Genomic DNA, 24,670 nt, shown 5'->3' on the forward strand with positions numbered 1-24,670 from the left:
CGAGGAGGGTGGGCACGGTGGGGAGAGGAGCTCCGACGTGGGGTCCAGGCTGTGTCCTCAGACACTGGACACTGAGCCCGTGCCTGCGGCCCCTGCGCTCCCCCAGGTGGACAGACAGACACCTGTCCCGCCCCTGCCCGTGCCTGGTACCCCGTGGTGGGCTGCAGGGGCCACTCCGTCCTCTGCCGGCCCTGGGCACCACGCGTCCCCCAGCTCGCGGCCAGCTCCCCCGCCCCGCGGCCACCGCAGCCCCTCCTGCTGCGACCGCTGGCTTTTCTTCAGTTCCCAGGTGAGAAACCCACCGACACGGGCTTCAGTCCCGAAGCTGCGCTGTGGATCTGTCCACCTGTGGCCCAGTGGACAGAGTCACGCTCAGCCCTGAGGGCGCCCCAAGGGACACGGCCTCGGGGCACGGCAGCGGGACCAGACTAGGAGGAGGCAAATTGCCAGCATGTACAGAGACACATGCAACACACACGCGTGGCCCAGCTCACACACGCGTAATCCAGACTCACACAACACACATGTGTGATCCAGACACACACAACACACACACATGATCCAGACATGCACAACATACATGCATGATCCAGACACACACACCACACATGCATGATCCAGACACACACAACACACACACACATGATCCATACTCACAACACACACATGATCCAGACACACACAATATACACAAATGATCACACACAACACACACACATGATCCAGACACACACACAACACACACATGATCCAGACACACATCTAGGCAAAGACACAAACAACACACACACATGATCCAGACACACACAACACACACACATGATCCAGACACACATCTGTGCAGAGACACACATAGAGCATGCACGTATGATGCAGGCACATGCCCTGTGCAGACACATACAGTGTGCACATATGATGCAGGCGCACGCCTGTGCTGGTCCAAGTATTGGAAATGTCTCCGCCGACCTTGTTTCTGGCCCTCGGCAGCGCCCCAGGAGGGCTTGTCCCCTGCGGGCGGGGAGTGGCGAGTGCGGGGTCCCTGGCACAGCCCCCGCCCGCACAGCAGAGCCCTGCGGCTGCGTCTCCCCCCCCCCCCCCGGTTCCTTTGCTTTTCATAGAACACGTGTCCAAGGGCCACCAGGGCCTGTGCTGGGTGCGGCCAGCCGGCCCCGGGGGGCTTCTCGGGCCCTGGCCCCGCCCGGAGACACTCGGTGCCGTGTCCGAGCCTGGGTGGGAGGCGGCACCAGCTCTGCCCGGCTGGTCACAGCCCCACTCCCGGCATGGAAGCAGGAATGACAGGACGTGTCCTGACGTGTGTCACGCGGGGTCCATGGCTGTGAGACGGGGCTCGAGGCGGCGGCACGGGGAGGCCCCTGGGCAGGTGCAGAGATCAGAGGAGCCGTTGGACGGGGCCACGCCCGCGGGCCACGGCAGGCCCGGCTGCCACCTGCCCGGCACTGCCCGTCCCCACGCCCGCGCTGCCCGCGGACACTCTCCCAGAAGCCCACGGAGCACGTCGGGGGTCGGGGGGCCTGGGGGGCGGCCCAGCTTGCTGGGGGCTGGCTGGGAGAGGAGACCACCCACGGGAGGAGCCACGCAGGGCCGGGTCTCGGCTGTGCGGGAGCCCAGGCCTTTGTCCACACGCTGACCCCTCGCCCATGGTGCTCCCCAGGCCCACGCTTGGGAGAGCCTTACTTGGCCTCCCCGAGCGGGAAGGACCCCTGGGAGTCGCGGGGGGCACCCAGCAGGGCCACCCCTCCCCCGCCCGCCTGGCCTTATGCCGGGGGCCTGAGTGCCTGCAGACAAGCCCACGCGGACTCTGCAGGGTCACAAGCTGTGTCCCCGCCCCCGGGCCCCCAAGGCCCTGCCCCAAGGCCGCCCGCTGTTTCTGAGTGCTGAGTGGGCTGAGAATGGAGGATTCACCTTCTCCTCCAGCTTGCCTGCCCTTGGGGGGCCCGTGACGCTAGGCTGGAGGAGAAGATTCTGGCCCCCCGCTCTGCCGGGGGCCGGCGCTGCCCACCCCCGCCCTTCACCCAGCAGAGCCAGAGAAGAGGGGTCAGGGGCCCCTGGTCTGGAGGGATGGGGCGGGGAGGCAGGGACCGTTTCGGGGGCTGCGTCTCTGGGGCACAAGTGCTGGTGGCTGAGAAAGAGCCTGGCGGGAAACCAGACACAGCTTGGAGGCGTCACCCGGGAGCGGGATGTGGGGGCATCTTCCGGGCAGGGGGAAGGCTTCGAGCTGGGACCCAGAGGCCGCTGTCCCCCCAGGAGGTTCTGAGGTCCCCATGGGACCCTCTCCCTGGTGCCTGCCCGCAGCAGGAACCATGGCAGAGGCATAGCCAGGTGCCAGCTCCGGGGGAGGCCGGGCGGCCCACAGCCTCCGTGTCCCACCTCCCCCGAGTGCAGGGGCTCCTGCGGTCAGTCCTGACCACTTCCTGTTCCCCCCTCCCCGCAGAGAGGGAGGTTTGTGGTCTCCCAGATGCTTGGAATGACGCAGAGGGGACCCTGGAGGGGGTCTGTGGTCAGTGGTCAGTGTCTCCCCCAAGGGTGGGGGCGCCTGCCTCCCCGCCCCCACCCGACCCGCAGAGGTGACCAAAGGGCCTTCCCCACTTTCCTTGTCCCTCGGCTTTTGTTTGGGGCGCAGAGCCTGGGGAAGCCTCTGCCTGACAGCGGCCAGGGGGAAGCTGGGGTGGGGCGGGCGCGCACCCCAGGGTGTAGGGCAGCTGGAATCCAGGGGCGAAGTGGGAGTGGCCAGCCCTACCTCTCAGAGTGGAATCCGGGAGGGGCGGGCGGGAGGGGCCCGCGCCACCCAGGGAGGGCTCCAGAGTGGGGGGTGCCCTGCCTCTCGGGGCTGGAGAGCAGCTTCAGGGCAAGACCCCAGGGCCGGGCCGCGGTAGCTAAGGGGGGGTGGGCCGGGCCTGGGGGCGGGCCCGCGCGTTCCCCCAGGCCCCGGCGGAGCCTTGGGTGCCTGGCACGGCCAGAGTTCAGCACGGACAAGGTAACAGCTGCCGTTCCAGAGCTCCAGAACCCGGTCCGAAGGCAGCCGGGGTGGCGTCCCGCACGGGCCGGTACCAGGCGCGCCCGGGGGCCCGGTCCCGCTGACGCGGGCGCGCGGCTCGCCGGTCCGCGGGGAGGGGCGGGGAGGCAGCTGGACGCGGCGGCGATTTATGGGCCTTTCAGGCGAGCAGGTGCCTCCTCGGGACGCCCATTGTCTCGCGGGCCTCACAATGGGGCGACTGCAGCCCAGCGCCGCCCCCGCCGTCGGGGCCGCGCCGTCCGTGCGCCCCGCGCCGCGCGCCGTCGGCCCTGCTCCTCGGCGCGCACCCGGCCCGTCCTCCCGGCGCGGCCACGGCCACCCAGCGGCCTCCCCCGGCCCGGCCCGGTCAGGCGCAGAGTGCCCGCGGCGGGGGACAGTCCCCACCCTGCCCTCGCGGCCGCGCGCGCGCGCGCACACACGCGCGCACACGCAGGGCGCAGCCCGGAGATAGCCGGCTAATTACCGGCCATATGGGAGCCCTTTCAAAGGATGCCGGGAGTTCATTCTGCAGCGGGACTTTATTAGGTACAGAAGACAGATGTCCCCGCCGCTGGCATCGCAGGCACGCATGTCGGCAGAGCTCTGGGCGCATTAAAGGCCCCCAGCGGGGCCCCACCCCGCAGGTGCCAGGGACCTGGGGGAGCGGCCCCCACTGAAAAGACGCTCCAGTGAGGGGGGTCCAGGAGGAGGTGCAGGGGTTCGCCCAGGCCCTGAGTAACCGCGCGAGGGGAAGCTCCGGGGTGGGCTGGGGGTGGGGATGAGGAAGGAAAAGGGGCTGTGTCTGCAGACAGAGCACACGGGCCTTGATTCTTTGAGGGAGGGCGAGGGAAGGGGAGAGAGACAGAGACAGACAGAGACAGATGGAGAGATGAGAGGGGGAGACAAGCAGAGAGACAGAGACAGAGATAGAGACAAAAGCAGAGAGGCAGAAGCAGAGAGACAGAGATACAGAGAACAGAGAGAGGAGACAGAGAGACTGAGATGGAGAGACAGAAGCAGAGAGACAGAGATACAGAAGGAGAAATTAGAGAGACAGAGACAGAGAGACAGAGAAAGACAGAGAGACAGAGAAAGAAGGAGGAGATGGACAGAGACAGACAGGCAGAGAGACAGAGACAGACAGAGATGAGAGAGGGAGATAGAAGCAGAGAGACAGACCGAGAGAGACAGAAGCAGAGAGACAGAGAGAGGAGACAGAGACAGAGATAGAGAGACACAGACAGAGAACAGAGAGAGAGGAGACAGAGAGACTGAGATAGAGACAGAAGCAGAGAGACAGAGAGAGGAGACAGAGACAGAGATAGAGAGACACAGACAGAGAACAGAGAGAGGAGACAGAGAGACTGAGACAGAGAGACAGAAGCAGAGACAGAGACAGAGAAATGAGAGAGACAAAGAGATAGAGAAAGACAGAGAGACATAGAGACAGAGAGAGACAGAGACAGAGAGAGGAGGAGACAGACAGACAGGCAGAGACAGAGGCAGAGAGACAGACAGACGGAGGCGGGGAGAGGGGAGGGGGCGGGGGGCGGAGAGAGGGAGAGATCTCTCTGGTTTGAGCGCAGTTCCTCCATCTCTGTCCTGGTTCTTCTTTTAAGCTGAACGTCTGAATAAAGGGATTATTCCACGCCCCTCCCACTCCCGGGCCTGCGGGGACAGGGCAGCGGGCGGTTGCTAGATTACCGCGGCCACAACCTGCTGGGACACCAACATTCCGGCTGGGGCGTGGGCATGCGGCTGACCCCTTGGCTCTCCCAGCCAGGCTCCTCCTTTTGTGCTCCTCCGGGGTACCCAGGCTTCGGGGGGGGGATGTCTGGGACACTCAGGGGGGCTCCATGTGACCACATCCCCTGTGTCGGGAATCGGGCTCCAGGGCGGGACTCTGAGGGACACACTCCTGTCCAGCCCGTGGCCTCCAGCCAGGCCCTTCTGCTGGAGTGGCCGGAAGGCCCAGTGGGAGCTGCCTGGCGCGGCCTGTGGGGCCCAGCTTGTGACTGACCTTCTGCTCTCCAGAACCGGGGCCCTGTGGGCGAGATTGCCTTTGCCCTGGGGTGCTCGGGGTCACTCCTGGTGGGGCTGGGGGACCCCGCAGGGTGCGTGCAAGCTCAGTGCCCTTCCCGCTGTCCTGTTGCTCCAGCCGTCCAGGTCGAATATTCCGGAAAGGTCCAAAAGTGGGGGTGGTGGGACCCTGCGACTTTCCCCCGTCCCCTGATCTAGACCCAGTCCTGGCCCGGGGTGCCGGCACCTCCAGGCCTGGGTCCCAGAGCCGGGCCCTGGGCTCCCCTGGCCTCGCGGTGCTCCCGGCCGCCCCGCTCTCTCACCCCCAAGGCGCCCTGGGGGGCGGCCCGGCGCAGCCCACCTGTCGTGGCCCCAGGCTCTGTGGCGGGCAGGACGTGGGCTGTGCCGGGCAGCGAGAGGGGCCGTGGGGAGGCTGGAAAACTCTCCAGGCATTTCAAAAATGTCACGTAATTGCAGAATGATCGTGGCGACAATATACTTAGGAATTTCACTGATGGGCCCTGGCACAGAGTGGGCTGCCCCGGGCGCTGTCCCTGGGGCCTGGGGCTGAGGCCCCCCGAGCCCCCTCTCTCCCCGGGGGGCTGACTCTGGTTCCTCAGCCCTCCGCTCACTCGCCAGCCTGAAGATTCAGCACGCTTTTTAATTTTCTCTCTTGAAGTCTCCAAGATGAAGAGTCTTCTCTTTCTCCAACCCGGAAACATCAGTCAAGCACTCTGAAACAAAAAGGGGAAGGAAAGAAAAGAAAACCCTGATAAAAGTATGTCTGGGAAAACGAGCACTTTCCCCGATGTGCCTGTCCCCGAGAGTCGAGGCCTCCCCCCATCCCCCGCCGCGTCTAGGCCGTGAAAGCAAGCAAACGTACACACACGTGCAAGCACACTCACGTATGCATACATGCACAGTGGGGCACACATGTGCATACATGCATTCATGACAATACACATGTGTAAGCACGTACATGCATGTGTGCACCACACACATATACACATGCATGCATGGAAACACGTGCACAAGCACAAGAATGTACAGTGCACATACATGGATGCATAGACCCACAAAACACACACATATGTATATGCACATGCACACACATGTGAAAACACACGTTTACACCTAGTGCACACACAGATGCACAGATATGCAGGTGTGCACACACATGCGCGGGCGCATGTCCACACACACGTGCACATCCATGTAGAGACACACGCACACACACACACAGAGCGCTTTAACTCCTCAGTGTCAACCCAGGCGCAGGGGAGACGTGTTCTGCGGAGCAGGACAGTGACAGGAGTGGTGCCGTGTCCAGGCGTCCAGGCAGCTGGACCAGGCAGAGCAGTGCAGTCACACGGGGGGGGGGGTGCTCAGGGCCGGTGCCACCCCCCTTGTGCTGGGGGCTCGTCAGTGAACCCCGCAGGGTGGCTCTCAGAGGCGTGTGCGGACCCTGCGCTGCTCTCCTGGGCCTTCCCGCCTGCCCGGGAGCTTCCAGCGCTCCTGGCCCGGCTCTGGGTGGACAGGGGGGACCCCAGCCAGCAGGGCCCTTGGGCCTGGGCAGGAGCCTCAGCTGCAGCCCCTTACTGGGCTCAGTGCGGGGGCACCAGCAGTTAGGGGTGCTGCGAGGGGCAGCCTGGGAGGGCTTCACAGCGGGACCCTCCAGAGGGAGGGAGCCCCGGCCCTGAACGGACCCAGGGCCCCAGCCCCCAGGACGCTGCAACCTTCCTTCCTCCCTCCCCTCCTCCCCTCCTCCCCTCCTCCCTCCCCGTGCCACACCCCCCCTGCCCGGTCTGCCCTCCCAGGTGGGCGTCGCCCTCGGTGTCCGCGCGTGGAGGCGGCCCGGTGGGCGCCCCTTCCCGGCCTGAAGGCTGGCCGGGCGCCGCCGCCGTCCCGGGGCCTGGCCGCCGCCCGGGGGTCCCGTCCACGCAGCCCGCCGGCTCTGTTTGGAGAAGAAAGCGGGGCCAATTTGTTTTCATTCAGAATCACTTAAGATCCCATTTCGGAGAAATGAAAGAGGCGCGCGCGGCCCGCTGGGTGCCCGCGTCCGCCGGCGGTTCGGCCCGGCCCGCGCGCATCTGCACGGAGCGCGCACGCGGCCCATCTGCACGGGCGCAATTAAACGCGGGGGGCGGGGGGCGCCCGAAATTAGCATTTCCGCGGCCATCTGGCGCGAGGAGCGGGCGCGGGGGGCGCCGAGCGTGCCGGGCATTGACCTGCAAATGAGGCTTTGTCCGCGCATTAAAGCTCGCCGGACCCACCCTAGCCCGCTGCCCGCCCGCACCCCGCACCCCGCGCCCCGTGTCCGGCGGCAGACCCCGCGAGCGGCCAGGACCCCGCAGCGTAACCCCCAGCCTTGGCCCGCCCCCGCCCACTGGCCCAGGTCCTGCCCTTCCCGAGGGCACCCGACCCCAGAGCGCAGCCCCTTCCTGCTGGGCACCAACAGGGCTTCAGTGTGCTGGGCGGGTGTTGGGCACCCCAGGGGCACATGGGCGGAGCTGTCAGCGCCCAGCAGAGGCCGGGCGGGCCCGCTCCAGCCCCTGGGCTGGCACCAGTCTCCGTCACTCTGGGAACCCCCCTGCTTCCACTGGTGGGCTAACAGGCACCTGGGTGACACCGTCTGCTGACAAGGTCCTGGTGACAGTCTGAGTGACACTGGACTGTATGTCCAGGTGACACTGTCCCAGGTGTCACTGAGCGACACGGTTCCGGGGACATGGTCTAGGTGAGCGTCTGGGTGACACTGGATGATACGGTCCTGGTGTCACTGAGAAACATGGTCCTGGAGTCTGGGTGACCTGGTCTGGGTGACGTGGCCTGGGTGACACACTGCGGTGACAGTGTGTGGCATGGTCTGGGTGTCATTGTCTGAGTGACGTCTGGGTGTCACTGGGTGACCATCCCGGTGCTGTGGACCCTGCCTTGGGGCTGCCGCCCTCCCCCGGCCCCCGGGTGTGAGAGGGACTGCGGGAGCGTCTCTGGGCCGGGGGCCATGCTCGGAGCCCCTCCCCTGCTTCCGACCCCGGGGCCCAGTGTCTGGGACCCCCGTCCTGGCTCCGGCGAGACCCTTCCCTGGGCTTCCCCGGGCGGGCTGGCCACCAGGGGCTTTCTGCTGGGCCGGGGCCAGCTCCCGAGGGTCCCGCCTGCTGAGTGGGGCTCACTGGACAGAGGGGCGCCTCACTGGCCCCCACGGAGGGGTCTGCAGCTTCCAGAAAGCTCTCCCAGGCGGCTGGGTCTGAGGCATGTGGGACGGGCTGGCTGGGGGGGCAGGCGGCCTGGGGGGCGGGCGGGGGGGAGGCTGGGGTACAGACATGCGCCCGGGGAGGGGGCTCCGGGGACGGAGGATGAGGGCGCGTGGCGGGGCCAGGCCCGGGACGGTGCTGGCCGTGTGCGTCTCCCGCTCCCTAGGCGCTGCCCACACCGGCCCAGGCTCCTCGCGGTGACGGTGACGCCCTCCCGGGGCCGGGGCACGGCCTGTCAGATGGGAGCAGCTGCCAGGGACTGTGGGCTGCAGGGAGGAGGGCGCCCGGGCCGGGCTCTGCGGGTGAGCAGGAGTTTGCCGGCTGGGGAAGGCGACAGGACGGAGCGGGGGTGGTGACGGGGGTGCTGGGCCTGCCGGGCCCCCGAGGCCTCCTGCTTGGGTGAGAGCTGGTGGTCACGTGTCTGCTTTTCGGGGTGGCCCCCCCGGGGGCGCAGGGCCCAGCGCCACCCCCGGTCGAGCCCACAGGACCCGGGCAGCCCCCCGCCGAGTGGGCCCGGGTGCCGAGGGCGGACGGCTCCCTGTCTAGCTCGTACACGCCCGGCCGGCTGGGGGCGGCCGGGGGACCCCATGGGAACCCCCCAAGGCCAGGCTTCTGCCGGGGATGCACCCCACTGTTGCGTGCCTCCCCCAGTCTGCCCACACGCAGAGGCCGGAGCTGGTGCGGCTGGGACAGGCGGAGACACGTGTGTGTGTGTGTGTGTGTGTGTGTGTGTGAGAGAGAGAGTGTATGTGAGTGTGTGTATGTGTGTCTGTGTGTGTGAGTGTATGTGAGTGTGTGAGTATATGTGAGTGTGTGAGTTTGTGTCTGTGAATGTGTATGAGTGCGTGAGTGTATGTAAATATGAGCGTGTGAGTGTATGAGTGTGAATGTGTGTGAGTGTATGTGTGTCTGTGATTGTGTGACAGTGTGAGTGTGTGTGAGTGTATGTGAGTGTGTGGGTGTGTATGAGTGTGTGAGTGTATGTAAATATGAGCGTGTGAGTGTATGAGTGTGAATGTGTGTGAGTGTATGTGTGTCTGTGAGTGTGTGAGAGTGTGAGTGTGTGTGAGTGTATGTGAGTGTGTGTGTATGTGTCTGAGTGTGTGTGAGAGTGTGAGTGTGTATGGGTGTGTGAGTGTATGTGAGTGTGAATGTGTGTGAGAGTGTGAGTGTATGTAAATATGAGCGTGTGAGTGTATGTGAGTGTGAGTGTGTGTGTGTGTGGCCAGTCACTCTGGGGGGCAAAGGTAGGGGGTGGGGCCCCCCACCCTCCTCAGTGGCCCCCTCCCGGGGGGACGGGCTCTGTCCCAGGTCACCCTCTGGGGTCTCCTGTTTTGGTTCTGGGGCTACACCTGGCGGTGCTGAGTGTCTGCTGGGACCCACCTCGCTCTCTCTCGCTCTCTCTCGCTCCGTCCCTGCCCCTCTCTTCCTCTCAGCCTTGCTCTCCCTCCTGCTGGCCCTAACTCTTCCTCTCCCCTTCCCTCGCTCTCTGGCTCTCCTTCTCGCCCTCTCCCTCTATCTCTCACCATCTCTCTCCATCTCTCCCCCTCCCTCTCTCCCTCCCTCTCTCCTCTCATTCTCTCTCCCTCTCTCCCTCTCTCTCACCCACCATCTATCTCTCCCCTCCCTCCCTCCCTCTCTCCCTCTCATTCTCTCTCCCTCTCATTCTCCCTCCTTCTCATTCTCTTTCCCTCTCTCCCTCTTGCTCTCTCCTTCTCTGCCTCTCTCTCCCTCTCCCTCTCTCTCCCACCATCTCTATCTCTCCCCCTCTCTCTCTCACTCTCTCCATCTCTCCCTCTCTCTCCTCCTCTCCCTCTCTCCCTCCCTCTCTCTCTCCCACCATCTCTATCTCTCCCCTCTCTCTCACTCTCTCCTTCTCTCCCTTTCTCTTCATCTCCTTCCCCCTCTCTCCATCTCTCTCTCCCTCTGTCTCTTCTCCCTCTCTCTCTCCCTCTCTCTCCCACCATCTCTATCTCTCTCCTCTCTCTCTCACTTTCTCCATCTCTCCCTCTCTCTCCTCCTCTCCCTCTCCCTCTCTCTCCCTCTCTCCCACCATCTCTCTCTCCCCTCTCTCTCACTCTCTCCTTCTCTCCCTCTCTCTCTCTCTTCATCTCCTTCCCCCTCTCTCCATCTCTCCTCTCTCTCCCTCTATCTCTTCTCCCTCTCTCTCTCCCCCTCTCTCCCTATCTCCCTCTGTCTCTGCCCAGGACAGTCTCCGTCTGCTCTCCCGGGTGTCTCTGGAGAGACGCGGGCTCCTGCGGGGCCCTGACGGGAGCGTGGGGCGCGTGGCCGGGGCCTGGCTGGGCTGCCAGGGCCCAGGTGGGGGAGGCGGGGGCCAGCGGGCTGAATGGCCGCTCTGTGCGGCCGCGCCTCATCTGCAGTCTGGATCCAGTTTCCTGGAGCTGGTGCTGGCGCAGGTGGATTCCGCGCGGCCCAGCGACCTCGGGGCCGAGCCGGCGTCTGAGCCAGGCGGAGACAATGAGCCCTTCTCCCGGCAGCGGGGACGCGGGCGGGGGCCGTGCCAGGCCGGCCGGGCCAGCGGGCGCCGGGAACCCGGGCGTCTCGAGCAGGCTGGGCTGGCGGAGGCGGCCTCACCTGGGCCCCGTCCGTGCCGGGCCCCCAGAGCCGGGGACGGTCCCCGAGCCCCAGCGGCTCCTGGGGGCCCCAGCGTGCTGTGGTGCCCAGGGACAGGCCCCTCGATACTGAGGGGGAGACTGAGGCTCGGCCGACCCGGGCCCTGCCCCGACTTCTCAGGGACCACTGAGCCCTTCACCTCACCGCCAATCCTGAGCCTCAGTTTCCCCCCAGGCGGCGGCATGGGGCCCACAGGGAGCCAGTGGGGGCCGGTCGGGGTCAGTCTGGACGGCCCGCTCAGCCCTCTGGCGCGGGGACGAAGGGGCTGCCGTCAGGGCCCAGCGCTGTCCCCGTGTGTCCAGGGGCTCCCCCAGCGGCCCTCCCCGCCCCCAGGGGTGGGCACAACCCAGAGCCCAGGGCGGGGGGCGGGGGGACAGGGTCCCGTGCAGGCCACGAACGCCACACGGGGCTCCCAGCTGGGCCCGGCGGTGCCGCCCGTCAGCCCTGGGCAGGCTTGTGCCACACGTGTGAGTCCGCCCGGGCTGTGCTGTGTCTGGGAGCTGCTGTCTGTGCCTTGGAGGTGTGTCTGCCATGTGCTCTCTGTTGCCACATGCCAAGGCGTGTGGGGAGTGTATGTGACATACGTGGTCTGTGTGTGATGTGATGTATGTGGTGTGTGTGCAGGTGTGGGGTGTGTGTGTATAGGTGTGTGTGTGTAGGTGTGTGTAGGCGTGGGTATGTGTAGGTGTGTGTAGGTGTGTGTAGGCATGGGTGTGTGTAGGTGTGTGTGTAGGTGTGTGTAGGTGTGGGTGTGTGTAGGTGTGCAGTGTGTAGTGTATGATGTGTGTGTGGGCTGTGTGGTGTGTGTGGTGTGCAGTGTATGGTGTGTGGGTAGGTGTGGGCTGTGTGGTATGTGTGTTGTGGTATGTGTGTGGTGTGTGTAGGTGTGGAGTGTGGTATGGATGTTGTGGTGTGGGTGGGGTGTGTGTAGGTGTGTGTTGTGGTGTGTGTGTTGTGGTGTGTGTTGTGGTGTGTGTTGTGGTGTGTGTGTGTGGTGTGTGTGTAGGTGTGGGCTGTGTGGTGAGTGCTGTGGCCTGTGTGTGTGTTGTGGTGTGTGTGGTGTGTGTGTAGGTGTGGGCTGTGTGGTGAGTGCTGTGGCCTGTGTGTGTGTTGTGGTGTGTGGTGTGTGTGTAAGTGTGGGCGGTGTGGTGAGTGGTGTGGCCTGTGTGTGTGTTGCGGTGTGTGTTGTGGTGTGTGTGGTGTGTGTTGTGGTGTGTGTGGTGTGTGTGTAGGTGTGGGCAGTGTGGTGAGTGGTGTGGCCTGTGTGTGTGTGGTGTGTGTTGTGGTGTGTGTTGTGGTGTGTGTGGTGTGTGTGTAGGTGTGGGCGGTGTGGTGAGTGCTGTGGCCTGTGTGTGTGTTGTGTTGTGGTGTGTGTGGTGTGTGTTGTGGTGTGGGCTGTGTGGTGTGTGTTGTGGTGTGTGTTGCGGTGTGTGTGCCCATCAGTAGGCAGCCCCTTCCTCACGTCCCCGGCGTCAGTCGGGTACTCTCCTTCTTTCCTTTTCATGATTGTTTTATTGAGGCGCCGTGAGACGCACCTACAGGCTTCCTGTCTGCGTTTCCGTCATGCAGTGACCGACACCGTCCCTCCACAGCGTCCAGCCGGGAGCCCCGTCCCAACACCCTGCCCAAGCGGCAGGCCAGCCCCACAGTCCCCTCTATCCACCACAGTCGTGTTTCGCCAGCCCCGCTGCTGTCCCGAGCCCCCGCGCACGGCCCCCGCTGCTGTCCTGAGCCCCCGCGCACGGCCCCCGCTGCTGTCCCGAGCCCCCGCGCACGGCCCCGCTGCTGTCCCGGACCCCCGCGCACGGCCCCCACTGCTGTCTGGACCCCCGCGCACGGCCCCGCTGCTGTCTGGACCCCCGCGCACGGCCCCCGCTGCTGTCCTGAGCCCCCGCGCACGGCCCCCGCTGCTGTCCCGAGCCCCCTCGCACGGCCCCGCTGCTGTCCCGGACCCCCGCGCACGGCCCCCGCTGCTGTCTGGACCCCCGCGCCCGGCCCCCGCTGCTGTCCTGAGCCCCCGCGCACGGCCCCCGCTGCTGTCCCGAGCCCCCTCGCACGGCCCCGCTGCTGTCCCGGACCCCCGCGCACGGCCCCCGCTGCTGTCTGGACCCCCGCGCCCGGCCCCCGCTGCTGTCTGGACCCCTGCGCCCGGCCCCCGCTGCTGTCCCGAGCCCCCGCGCACGGCCCCGCTGCTGTCTGGACCCCTGCGCCCGGCCCCCGCTGCTGTCCCGAGCCCCCGCGCCCGGCCCCCGCTGCTGTCCCGAGCCCCCGCGCCTGGCCCCCGCTGCTGTCCCGAGTCCCTGCGCCCGGCCTCCGCTGCTGTCCCGAGCCCCCGAGCCTGGCCCCCGCTGCTGTCCCGAGCCCCCGAGCCCGGCCCTCCCTGCTGTCCCGAGCCCCCGCGCACGGCCCCTGCCGGAAAGGCGCCAGACGCTCCCTCGTGGTGCTCGTTACGAGCAGCGTGGGACGCGCGACTCTAGGATTTTAGTAAGCCGGGTCTGGAGAGATCTCTGCCGTGAGCTCTCGGACACGAGATGCTCCGTGTGTCCAGCTGGGTGTTTCCTTGCGTGGCCGGCGCGGCGGCAGCCTGTGGGGCCTGTGCGTGGCTGCTGCCCTGCCGGGGCCTGGCCTCCCCAGGGTGCAGCAGGGCCGGCCCCGCGGGCCCCATCCGCAAGGCCGCCTTCCCTCCTTCTTCCCATTTTTCTTTTATTTGTTCGGGCATTTTTGGGCCCCACCAGGGGTGCTGAGGGCTCAGTCCTGGTTCTGCGCTCAGGGACCCCTCCTGGCAGGGCTTGGGGGCTGCGGCGGTGCCCGGGGCAGACTCGGGGCCCGCAGGGCAGGGGCACTGCCCACCGCACTGTCACTCTGGTGCCTCATTTTTTTGCAGCGCTGGGGTGGAAGCAGGGCTTCGGGGGGCAAGATCAGGGCTCCCCGTCTGCCCCCCCTCCCCGGACCACCCCAGCCCCTTCTCCTACCTGCCCCCTGCCCCCTCCCTCTTCTGCCCTGAGACCTCTCCAGTGCAAGTTCACAGGGGCCGGTGCTGGCCCACCTGTCTCCCTGGGTCCCTGGAAGGCCCTGGTGCCCGTGTCGTGCTGCGGAGGCTGTGGACCCCCACGCCACAGGCTTCTGGCACGGCTGGGCTCGATGCCTCCCGGGCAGGTGAGCCTGTACATGGGCCGTGCGTGTGTCCAAGCCTATGTGTGCATGGGCATGAGCACGCATGTGGGCACATGTGTTAGCATGAGTGTACATGTGTGCATGTATAAATGCTGTGTGCACTCATGCACGTGTGTATGTATGTGAACATGCATGTATGCACGAGTACACGTGTACACATAGACGTGTATGGAGGGGCTGGGGGAAGCACGGTCGCTGGGGAGAACTCCACGGAATGCAACCTCCCCAGGTCCAGGGACGACAAGGCCAACGTCCCCCACCCAGACCCACCTGACAATCGGGTCCACATCTGAGAACTGAGCCCGGTAGAACCAGCCTGCCAGGGTCAGGTCACTCTCTGGGGAGTGGGGGTGCGCTGGCCCCTTTGGGGGGCGACTGGGGTAAAGTGCCCTGGGGTGAGGGCAGTGGGAGGGGTGAAGGACAGTGGGAGGGGTGAGGGGTGAGGGGCAGTGGGAGGGGTGAGAGGTGAGGGGCTGTGGGAGGGGTGAGAGGTGAGGGGCTGTGGGAGGGGTGAGGGGCAGTGGGAGGGGTGAGAGGTGAGGGGCTGTGGGAGGGGTGAGGGGCAGTGGGAGGGGTGAGGGGTGAGGTGCAGTGGGAGGGGTGAGGGGTGAGGTGCAGTGGGAGGGGTGAGGGGTGAGGGGCTGTGAGAGGGGTGAGGGGTGAGGAGCAGTGGGAGGGGTGAGGGGTGGAAGGGGTGAGGGGTGAGGGGCTGTGGGAGGGGTGAGGGGTGAGGGGCAGTGGGAGGGGTGAGTGGTGAGGTGCAGTGGGAGGGGTGAGGGGTGAGGGGCTGTGAGAGGGGTGAGGGGTGAGGAGCAGTGGGAGGGGTGGAAGGGGTGAGGGGTGAGGGGCTGTGGGAGGGGTGAGGGGTGAGGGGCAGTGGGAGGGGTGAGGGGTGAGGGGCAGTGGGAGGGGTGAGAGGTGAGGGGCTGTGGGAGGGGTGAGGGGCAGTGGGAGGGGTGAGGGGTGAGGTGCAGTGGGAGGGGTGAGGGGTGAGGGGCTGTGAGAGGGGTGAGGGGTGAGGAGCAGTGGGAGGGGTGAGGGGTGGAAGGGGTGAGGGGTGAGGGGCTGTGGGAGGGGTGAGGGGTGAGGGGCAGTGGGAGGGGTGAGGGGTGAGGGGCAGTGGGAGGGGTGAGAGGTGAGGGGCTGTGGGAGGGGTGAGGGGCAGTGGGAGGGAGGGGTGAGAGGTGAGGGGCTGTGGGAGGGGTGAGGGGCAGTGGGAGGGAGGGGTGAGAGGTGAGGGGCTGTGGGAGGGGTGAGGGGCAGTGGGAGGGGTGAGGGGTGAGGGGTGAGGGGCAGTGGGAGGGGTGAGGGGTGAGGGGCAGTGGGAGGGGTGAGGGGTGAGGGGCAGTGGGAGGGGTGAGGGCCTGTGGGAGGGGTGAGGGGTGAGGGGCTTCTGTGCCCGTCCACGGCCCCCTCTGTGCTACCCCCAGCGCGTGGGGATGGGGGTCCATGGGGCTGACCACAGGACTGGCCGCATTGTCCAGGCCAGTCTGGCTGCCTGGGCCCCCTGGCGTTGGCGGGGGCGGCTGGGCAGGGACAGGGACCCTGGGTCTGGGGCGACAGCGGGTGCGGGGGACTGGGAGGACCCCGATGGACGGGCTGCGGGCCTGGCTCAGGGGCCGGAGCTTGGGCCGCCCCTGCCCCCTCGGACCATGCCGGCACCCTGGGCCTTGGTGTCGCCTGTGTGTCTGCGGGCCCCGAGCCCGACTCTCAGGCACGGGGCGTCCCTGCACCCCTGCGCTGGGTCCCGGCCGCGTGGGTGGAGCCGCCAGAGAGGGACATCACGTCTGCAGAAAGCGCCCACCGCGAGTGGACTGTGGGCAGAGCCCCGCTGCCCTTCCCACCTGACCCCTGGCCCCAGGACGGGAACCGCCGTGGGGGGCCTGTCCCCGGGTGCCCTCCCAGTCCCGCTGCAGGGGGCAGGGAGGCGGGGGCTGTGGGCACCCGTGGACACGGGCCTGCGGGAGGGTGTCCAGTGTGGAGACAAAGGCCGGGCGGGGACACCCGTGAGCGCAGGCGGCCAGGCGGCCGGCCGGACGCCCACAAAGGCTGGCGCGGGCGGGGGCGGGGCGGCCGGCCGCGGTTGCCGGGGTGACCGGCCTCTGGAGAGGGCTGCCCGGCCATTGTCCGGCCCGCGGGCGGTGTCATGCAGCAGATGGCCGTGTGCCGCCTGGGTCAGGATTCGGGGACAGAGTGAAGGAATGCGACGGGCCCGGCGGCCTGGGCCACCATCTGTCCCCTCAGACAGCGGGCACGGGTGGGCACGGGCGCCCGGACGCCAGCGCTAACGAGCTAATTCCGTAATCGGGCTGTATTTCAGGTGCTCGCATCTCCCGCCCAGAGCCAAGGGAGGGCTCGGCGGGACGAGGCCGCTCACACGGGCACGGCGGCCCCGCAGGGCTCCCGGGAACTGCCCGCCGCCTCCTCGGGGCCATGGGGCGCGGCCGGGGGAGGGACCCCGGGGTGCTGGCCGGGGCTGGCGGCGCTCTGGGCTTCTCAGCCGGCCGCCGAGGGGGCACCCTGGAGTCTGTTCCAGGGCTGGGGTGAGGCGGGAGCATCCCAGCAGAGGGGTGACCCTCAGGACGGGGCCGCCCCTGGGGACAGCTGCAGGGAGCTGAGTTGCGTCCACCCACCCCGGCTCCCGGGACCACTCCGTGAGGCTGGGGGACAGGGGCGCTGGGCCTGGGCCGGTGCAGCAACAGTCGGGGAAGCCCCCGGCCCCGTGTGCCCGATGTCCCGTGTCCTCCCCGTGTCCCTCAATGTCCCGTGTCCTCCCCCGTGTGCCCCGATGTCCCGTGTCCTCCCCATGTGCCCCAATGTCCCGTGTCCTCCCCCGTGTGCCCCGATGTCCCGTGTCCTCCCCATGTCCCCCGATGTCCCGTGTCCTCCCCTGTGTGCCCCTCTGTCCCGTGTCCTCCCCCGTGTCCCCCTCTGTCCCGTGTCCTCCCCGTGTGCCCCGTCCCCGCAACAAGGCCAACAGTGCAGCATCACCCTGTGAACGGTTTATTGGGAGACCACAGACCTCGGGCAGGCGGGAGCTGGCTGCGGCCCCTCCCGGGTGCTGGGATTTGGGCCCCCAGGCCCTCCCCGAGGTCACCCCCCCGGGCGGCTGTGAGGGGTCAGGCCTGGCCGCTGGGGTGTGGCGGTGTCTCTTCTCTCCTGTCACAGGGACGCTGTCCGCGGGGCCTGGGCCCTGGGCGTGGTGTGCCGGCTGGACCCCACGGAAGCCCCCAGCCCCCAGCACTTCTCCAGGGCCTTCCACGGGTGCAGCTGGGCCCCGCCACTGACCCGGTCATCACAGGGCCGGTGGGGCCGTGGTCTCGGAGCGGACAGGCGAGTGCTGGACTCCACTGGCCGGAAGTGGCCGCTACACTGGCGTCTGGGGCCGTGGGAGGAGGGAGTGAGGAGGTGGCCGGCAGCCGGGCTGCCTCTGCCGGGCCCCCCGAGCCCCCCGAGCCCACCCCAGTCCCCGTCAGGACGCCGGGTCGGGGCTCCGGGGTGGCACGGTCAGCTGCTCGTAGGTGGGGAGGGCGCTGCTGGGCAGGAAGAGCTCGGGGTGGACAGAGCCGCCACGGCAGGGCAGGACCGCTGGGGGCTCACCCCCCAGGGGGGCCCGGTGGCCCGGGGGGCCGGCCTGGTGCAGGGACAGCAGCTGGTGGAGCATCTCCGTGACGAGCACCAGCCTCTGGTCCAGCTGAGCCATCTGCGGGGGGGGGGGGAGAGTCAGAAACTGGCAAAGTGCTTAGGCCCGCGGGTTCTGTACCAGAACCTCCAGGCGCTCCCGGGTCGGGGATGGGTGACCTCCCCCCGCACCCCTGCTCCTCCGGAAGCCGGCAGCCGCGTCCATGAGCTGCCTCTGGCGCCAAATAAGCTCTTTGACCCACCACAACCCAGAGACTCAGGAGTAACTCTCGAAAGCCTCAACAAGCTGCAGACGCTTCCAGACCCCGCACCAGGCCTGCTGCCAGGGGCACCCAGTGTCACCACCCAGTTAAACGTGTAACTCCAGCTGCGTCGCCCCATTAAAAACTTTCGAATTCCTGGAGCATGTGGCCACAAATGCGGCATCTCAACTCTGCCCCCGACACAGCAGCAGCAGCTCACCCCGAGGGCCGGGAGCTGAAGGCACCCAGTCTCGAAGAAGAGAACACAGCGGGCCTTAGCGGCAGCACAGCAGGGAGGACGTTTGTTTGCCTTGCACGCGGCTGACCCCGGTTTGATCCTGGCATCCCATAGGGTCCCCCAGCACCGCCAGGAGTGATTCCTGAGTGCAGAGCCAGGAGTGCAAAGCCAAAATCAAAAAGAGAGAATCTGAACACACCAGGCTTGACCTGGGGCTGCACGTCAGTGATCTCTCCTGCAAGGGCTCCAGGCTGAGACACGCCAAGCTTCCAACACCTTCTTCTGTTTTTTTTTTTTTTTTTGCGTTTTGGGTCACACTCGATGATGCACAGGGGTTACTCCTGGCTCTGCACTCAAGAATTACCCCTGGCGGTGCTCAGGGGACCATATGGGATGCTGGGAATCGAACCTGGGTCGGCTGCGTGCAAGGCAAACGCTTTCCCCGCTGTGCTGTTGCTCCAGCCCCTACACACCTTCTTCTAAGGAAACATCTTTTGATCATTTTGGACGAATTATTTATAACAAGCAATATGAACTAAATTATTCAGTGCCTGCTCTAGGCTTGCGGGTGGCTGGGAAAACCGGAATGACGGAGGCGGGACGGTGCAAAGGTGGTGGGACTGGTGTTGGAATACTGACTGCAGTAAATCATCTCGAACCCAAGGGGCAGAGATGTGAGGCGAGGCCCCAGGGCAAGCCCACCATGAGCACCCGTGGGTGGGAGGGACACCCCCTCTGCCACTCCCAGCCCCTCCACACACCCAGAGGGCGATGCCTGCGGGCCCTGCGGGCAGGGAGGGGCAGCCGGTGCCCTCGGAGCTGCGAGTGGGGGCAGGGGAGGCGCCACACCTTGGGCCCCCGGACTGGACGTCTGCGGCTGGTGCGGGCCAGAGGCTCCCAGCACAGGGACGCTGGGCCCCCCAGCACAGACGCTGGGCCCCCCACATACGGGTACAGGCACTGGGTTCCCAGCACTCCCGGGAGGGAGCTGGCCGTCTCGCTTGCCCCAGCGCAGCTGCTGCTGGGAACCCAGGTGTGCCAGCGCTCGGGGGCTTCCTGGGTGCCACTGGGAGCGGGAGTGGGCCCCGTGACCCCGAGTCCTCCCATCAGCCCAGAGTGCTCCCCTCACCCAAGTTCTCCCTGACCCAAGTCCTTCCTCACCTGGGTCCTCCCTCACCCAGAGTCCTCCCTCACTGAGTCCTCCCTCACTCCAAGTCCTCCCTCACTGCAAGTCCTCCCCTCACCCGAGTCCTCCCTCACATGGGTCCTCCCTCACCCAGAATCCTCCCTGAGTCCTCCCCTCACTGAGTCCTCCCTCACCAGTGTTCTCCCCTCACCCTGGTCCTCCCTCAGAGTCCTCCCTCACTCCGAGTCCTCCCCTCACCCGAGTCCTCCCTCACGTGGGTCCTCCCTCACCAGACCCTCCCTCACCCGAATCCTCCCCTCACCCGAGTCCTCCCCTCACTGGGTCCTCCCTCACCCAGACCCTCCCTCACCCGAGTCCTCCCCTCACCCGAGTCCTCCCTTACCCAGACCCTCCCTCACCCGAGTCCTCCCCTCACCGGGTCCTCCCTTACCCAGACCCTCCCTCACCCGAGTCCTCCCCTCACCGGGTCCTCCCTTACCCAGACCCCCCCTCACCCGAGTCCTCCCCTCACCGGGTCCTCCCTTACCCAGCCCCTCCCTCACCCGAGTCCTCCCCTCACCGGGTCCTCCCTTACCCAGACCTTCCCTCACCCGAGTCCTCCCCTCACCGGGTCCTCCGGTCTCCCCAGGGCCCCCCAGTGACCCCGATGTCCTCCTGATGCCCACAGGGTCCCCCGTGCCTCGTGCCCTGAGGCTGCCCAGCTCGGTGGCAGCTCCCAGACCCCACTGAGGATGGGGCCCGCCTGGGACCCCCCGGGGGCTGCCAGCTGCCGCACTGCCTGGCCCAGGGGCCCGGCTTCCCCGTGTGGGCAGGCCAGCTTCGGGGAGGGTGCTGGGCATTGCTGCACGGACACGGGTGCGAGAGGACAGACCCACAAACCTCGCGGGCACCAGTGGCTGGACGCAGCTCTTGGGGATGGAGAGCAGGACTGGGGACCTGGGCAGAGAGTGGCCAGAAGGACAGGCCGGGAGAGAGCGGGCAGAGGCCATGCCCAGGGCCGGGGCAAACCCAAGGTGCCGGGCTCCGGCACGAGGCCGTCTCTGAGCTGAGGCGTCCACCGTGGCCCTCTGCGCTGGGCGGGGCGGGGCGGGGCCCAGGTGCCACCCTTGGTGCAGCAACGGGCACGTGGCTAATCCCGCACGGAAGGGCAGGGCCTCCCCGAGACCCCAGCTGGTGACAGGGCACGTGTCCCGGACCCCCGCCCCGGTGCTCCCGCAGGACGGGCTGACCCTCAGGTGAGGGCGGACACCAGGCCAGCCCAAGCACTCGGCTCAGACCAGCAGCAGCCGAGCCAGTCAGGAAAGCCGGCACGTGTGATTGTGTGTTTGTATGCAGCTGTGGCTGTGTGCGTGTATGTGCTGTGTGCATGTGTGTGTTGTGTGTGCTGTGTGCATGTGTGTGTTGTGTGCAGCTGTGTGCATGTGTGTGTTGTGTGTGCTGTGTGCATGTGTGTGTTGTGTGTGCTGTGTGCAGTTGGGTGTGCTCTCTGTGCTGTATGCATGTGTGCATGTATGCTGTGTGCTGTGTGTGGCTGTGTGCTGTGTGTGCTGTGTGTGGCTGTGTGCTGTGTGTGCTGTGTGTGGCTGTGTGCTGTGTGTGGCTGTGTGTGGCTGTGTGCTGTGTGTGGCTGTGTGTGCTGTGTGCATGTGTGTGCTGTATGTGGCTGTGTGTGCGTGTGTGCTGTGTGTGGTTGTGTGTGGCTGTGTGCTGTGTGTGCTGTGTGCGGCTGTGTGCAGTTGGTGTGCTGTGTGTGCTGTGTGTGCTGTATGGTCGTGTGTTACCCGCCCTGTGCTCTGATCAGAGACTGGGGCCCTCTGCCAGCGGAGTCGACACCCGGAGGTGCTGCTTTCGGCGCAGTGCCCCATGTGGGCCCCGCGCGCCCGTCACCTCAGGCCCGGGGGGGGGGGGCTGTGACCCTGCAAGGCCACGTCCTCAGTGTCCCCACCTGTGCTGCCCGGCCAAACTCTGCTCCAGGGAGACCCTGGCCAGCACCCTGGCCACCCCTGCTGACCCCCGGGCTCAGAGGCCAGATGTTCTGGAAGCTGCTGCAGAAGGTTCCAGAAGCCCGTTGACGCACACAGGCACCGTGGGCTGCTGGCTACTGGGGTGGGGGCCCCGGTTCTGGGCCTCACGAGCAGCGGGGTCTGACCCGCCATCTCCCCCCGACTCTGCGGGAGCTCTGCCTCCCTGCACGGAGGGATGTGTTCTAGAATGTTCTCCGAGGGCATTCTGAGACGCCCCCAACGTGGGCCTCTTGTCTGGAGGTGGGGGGCACCCGACTCTCCCTCCCGGGTGCCGTCTCGGCCCCGCAGCCCCCCGGCTCCAAACAAAGGACATGCACTGGCCACGGGCCTCCCGCGTCCCCGCCCGGCTGGCTGGAATGTCCTCCTGGACTCTCGCTCACGCCCTCACCTCGCCCCCCAGACCGCCCGACTCTTTAGGGCGTCTTTGTGGCTCGCTCCCCTCCCCCCACGGGAAGAGCCGGGTGGGGGCGGGGAGCGGCCCTGGGCGGGAGCAGCTGGGCCGGGGAAGCGCAGGGCCGGCCACTGAGGCTGCCCCCCCCCAGGGGCCTGGGCTCCCGGGCAGAGGCCACCTGGTGGGGGTGGGGGCTGGCCGGGGCTGGCGGGCGCGGCCAGCCAGCCCCTCGCCGGGGCCCCAAGGGGGTCCGGCCGCCCTCCCTGCCCATGTCAGGCGGCCGGCCCGGCCAATGGGCTGCAGGCTGGCTCGGGCGGCGGGAACAAGGCTGGCCGCTGTTTGTGTTGGCTGTGGCGGGGACCCACCTGCAGCCGCCCCCGCACAGGGGCTGGGCCCCCCCCCCCGCGGCAGGCTGTGGGCCAGGCCGGGAGGACCCCCGCAGGCCGCCCCCAGCCCCCACGCCCCACGGTGCCGCCTCCTTCCCGGGCACTGCTTGTCCCACGCACTCTGTCCCGTGCCTCCCCCGGGCACCCTCCGCTCCTTCCAGAAGCTTCCCTGAGCCCCCCTTGGGCCCACATGGCCCACACGCCATCCGGAGACCCCAGGGCCTCCCCCGAGGACAGAGGTGGACAGCGGGCGCCTGTGGCCTCGAGCAGCTGCGTTTGCAGTGGGGCCGGCCGGCGGCGGCGGGCGGGGTCTCCCCGGGTGAGGGGTGCCCAGAGCTCCCTCCCCTCCGCGCGCCTCCTCGGCCCTTGCTGGCCACAGGACCCTCGGGAAGGAGCTTGTCTACGAGGCTGTGCGCCCGCGGATGCGCCCGGGAACATTCTCGCAGAAAAGCCAGTTTCTTAGGAAACAGCTCCCGTGGGCGTCCTCGGACCCCGGCCAGTCCCGCTGCCCACAGTCCGCAGGGCCCCGTCCACGCTGGTCCCCCGCGCTGTGGGCTCAGACTTGGCCTCCCCCCCCCCGGTCTTGCGGACCCAGACTCGCCAGGACACGCCCGCAGGCCCCTTGCCGTGTCTCGGGTCTGTGGTGTCCACACCTCTGTCTCCCGTGGACGCCATGTCCCCCATCTGCCCTTCCCCAGGTTTCTCGTGAGTCGGGGGTCAGGCCAGAGACCCCACTTGGTTCTCAAGCTGCAGAGGCCGCTGCCACGTGGGGGCTGCCAGGCTGGACGCTGAAGGAGCGAAGCCCCGGCCCACGGGGACAGGCGCCCCAGCTGGGCAGTGCCCCATGCCCAGGGCCAGGCCTGTGCCCCTGTCTCGGCTGCTCCCTCCTCGCTTTCTCCTTTCTGCCCCAGGCCCTTTGCACCTGCTGTGGGTACAGGGACTGGAGGAGCAGCCATGATGGGATTCCTGGGCTGCTCTCCCAACTCCTAAAGCCCCACGTTTGGTTTGACTTGGGCCCTGCTGGCTGGCAAGCTGTGGGCAGGGACTAGGGGGCTGGCCCAGAGACCCCAGGCCCATCCCTGCAGACCTACCACACAGCGGCTGGGGTCTGAGTGCATGGGGCGTCAGTATGTGTGAGAGGATGTGTGCGTGAGTGTGGGGAAGAACAAGCCAAATTGTGCATGTGTGTGAGTGCATGTGCGTGAGCACATGTGTGTGTGTGAGCGTGTGAGTGTGCATGTGTGTATGTGTGGGCAAGGAAACAAGCACATACATGCATGCGTGTGCATGTGCGTGAATGTGCATGTGTGCTAGTGTGTACATGTGTGTCCATGGGTATATATACGTGTGTGCATGAGTGTGAGTGCTGTGTGTGCATGTGTGTGAGTGTATACATGTGTGTGCATGTGAGTCTGAGTGCTGGGTGTGTGCATGGGTGTGTGTGTGCGCATGTGTGTACATGGGTGTGTGTATTGTGTGAGTGTGTACGTGTGCGAGTGTGTCTCTGAGTGCTGGTGTGTGCATGGGTGAGTGTGAGTGAGTGTGTGTGCATGTGTGTACATGGGTGTGAGTGTGTACTGTGTGAGTGCATATGTGTGTGAGTGTGTGTCTGAGTGCTGGGTGTGTGCATGGGTGAGTGTGAATGAGTGTGTGCATGTGTGTACATGGGTGTGAGTGTGTACTGTGTGAGTGCGTACGTGTGTGTGCATGAGTGTGTGAGTCTGAGTGCTGGGTGTGTGCATGGGTGAGTGTGAGTGTGTGTGCATGTATGTACATGGGTGTGAGTGTGTACTGTGTGAGTGCGTATGTGTGTGCATGAGTGTGTGAGTCTGAGTGCTGGGTGTGTGCATGGGTGAGTGAGTTCAGTGTGTGTGCATGTGTGTACATGGGTGTGAGTGTGTACTGTGTGAGTGTGTACATGTGTGTGCGTGAGTGTGTCTCTGAGTGCTGGGTGTGTGCATGGGTGAGTGTGTGTGCATGTGTGTGTGTACTGTGTGAGTGCGTACGTGTGTGTGCGTGAGTGTGTGAGTCTGAGTGCTGGGTGTGTGCATGGGTGAGTGTGAGTGTGTGTGCATGTGTGTACATGGGTGTGAGTGTGTACTGTGTGAGTGTGTACATGTGTGTGCGTGAGTGTGTCTCTGAGTGCTGGGTGTGTGCATGGGTGAGTGTGAGTGTGTGTGCATGTGTGTGAGTGTGTACTGTGTGAGTGCGTACGTGTGTGTGCGTGAGTGTGTGAGTCTGAGTGCTGGGTGTGTGCATGTGTGAGTGTGAGTGTGTGTGCATGTGTGTACATGGGTGTGAGTGTGTGAGTGTGAGTGTGCGTGTGCGCGAGTGTGAGCTGGGTGTGGCCGTCAGGCACGCGGGCTCCCTGCCTGCGGCTGTGAGGAGGAGGGGGCCCTCTCTCCGCCTTCCCTCTCGGTCCTGGCCGGAGTCGGGGGCCCCGTGACTCGGGGGCTGTGCTGCAGCTGCAGCCAATCCCGGCAGGCGGGCGGCAGCCCCCGGCCCG

General features: G+C 66.4%; 1 protein-coding gene across 1 annotated transcript in view; it reads right to left on the reverse strand.

Moving 5' to 3' along the window:
• Nucleotides 1–17,160: 17,160 nt before the first annotated feature.
• Nucleotides 17,161–24,670, reverse strand: part of KCNQ1 (potassium voltage-gated channel subfamily Q member 1) — a 159,448-nt gene continuing 151,938 nt past the window's right edge. The window contains exon 15 of the mRNA XM_004603110.2: nucleotides 17,161–17,797. Within this exon, the coding sequence (XP_004603167.2) occupies nucleotides 17,567–17,797 (231 nt within the window). The 3' untranslated portion in view covers nucleotides 17,161–17,566. The remainder of the gene's footprint in view (nucleotides 17,798–24,670) is intronic.

This window comes from Sorex araneus, chromosome 6, assembly GCF_027595985.1.
Source record: "Sorex araneus isolate mSorAra2 chromosome 6, mSorAra2.pri, whole genome shotgun sequence".
NCBI lineage: Eukaryota > Metazoa > Chordata > Mammalia > Eulipotyphla > Soricidae > Sorex > Sorex araneus.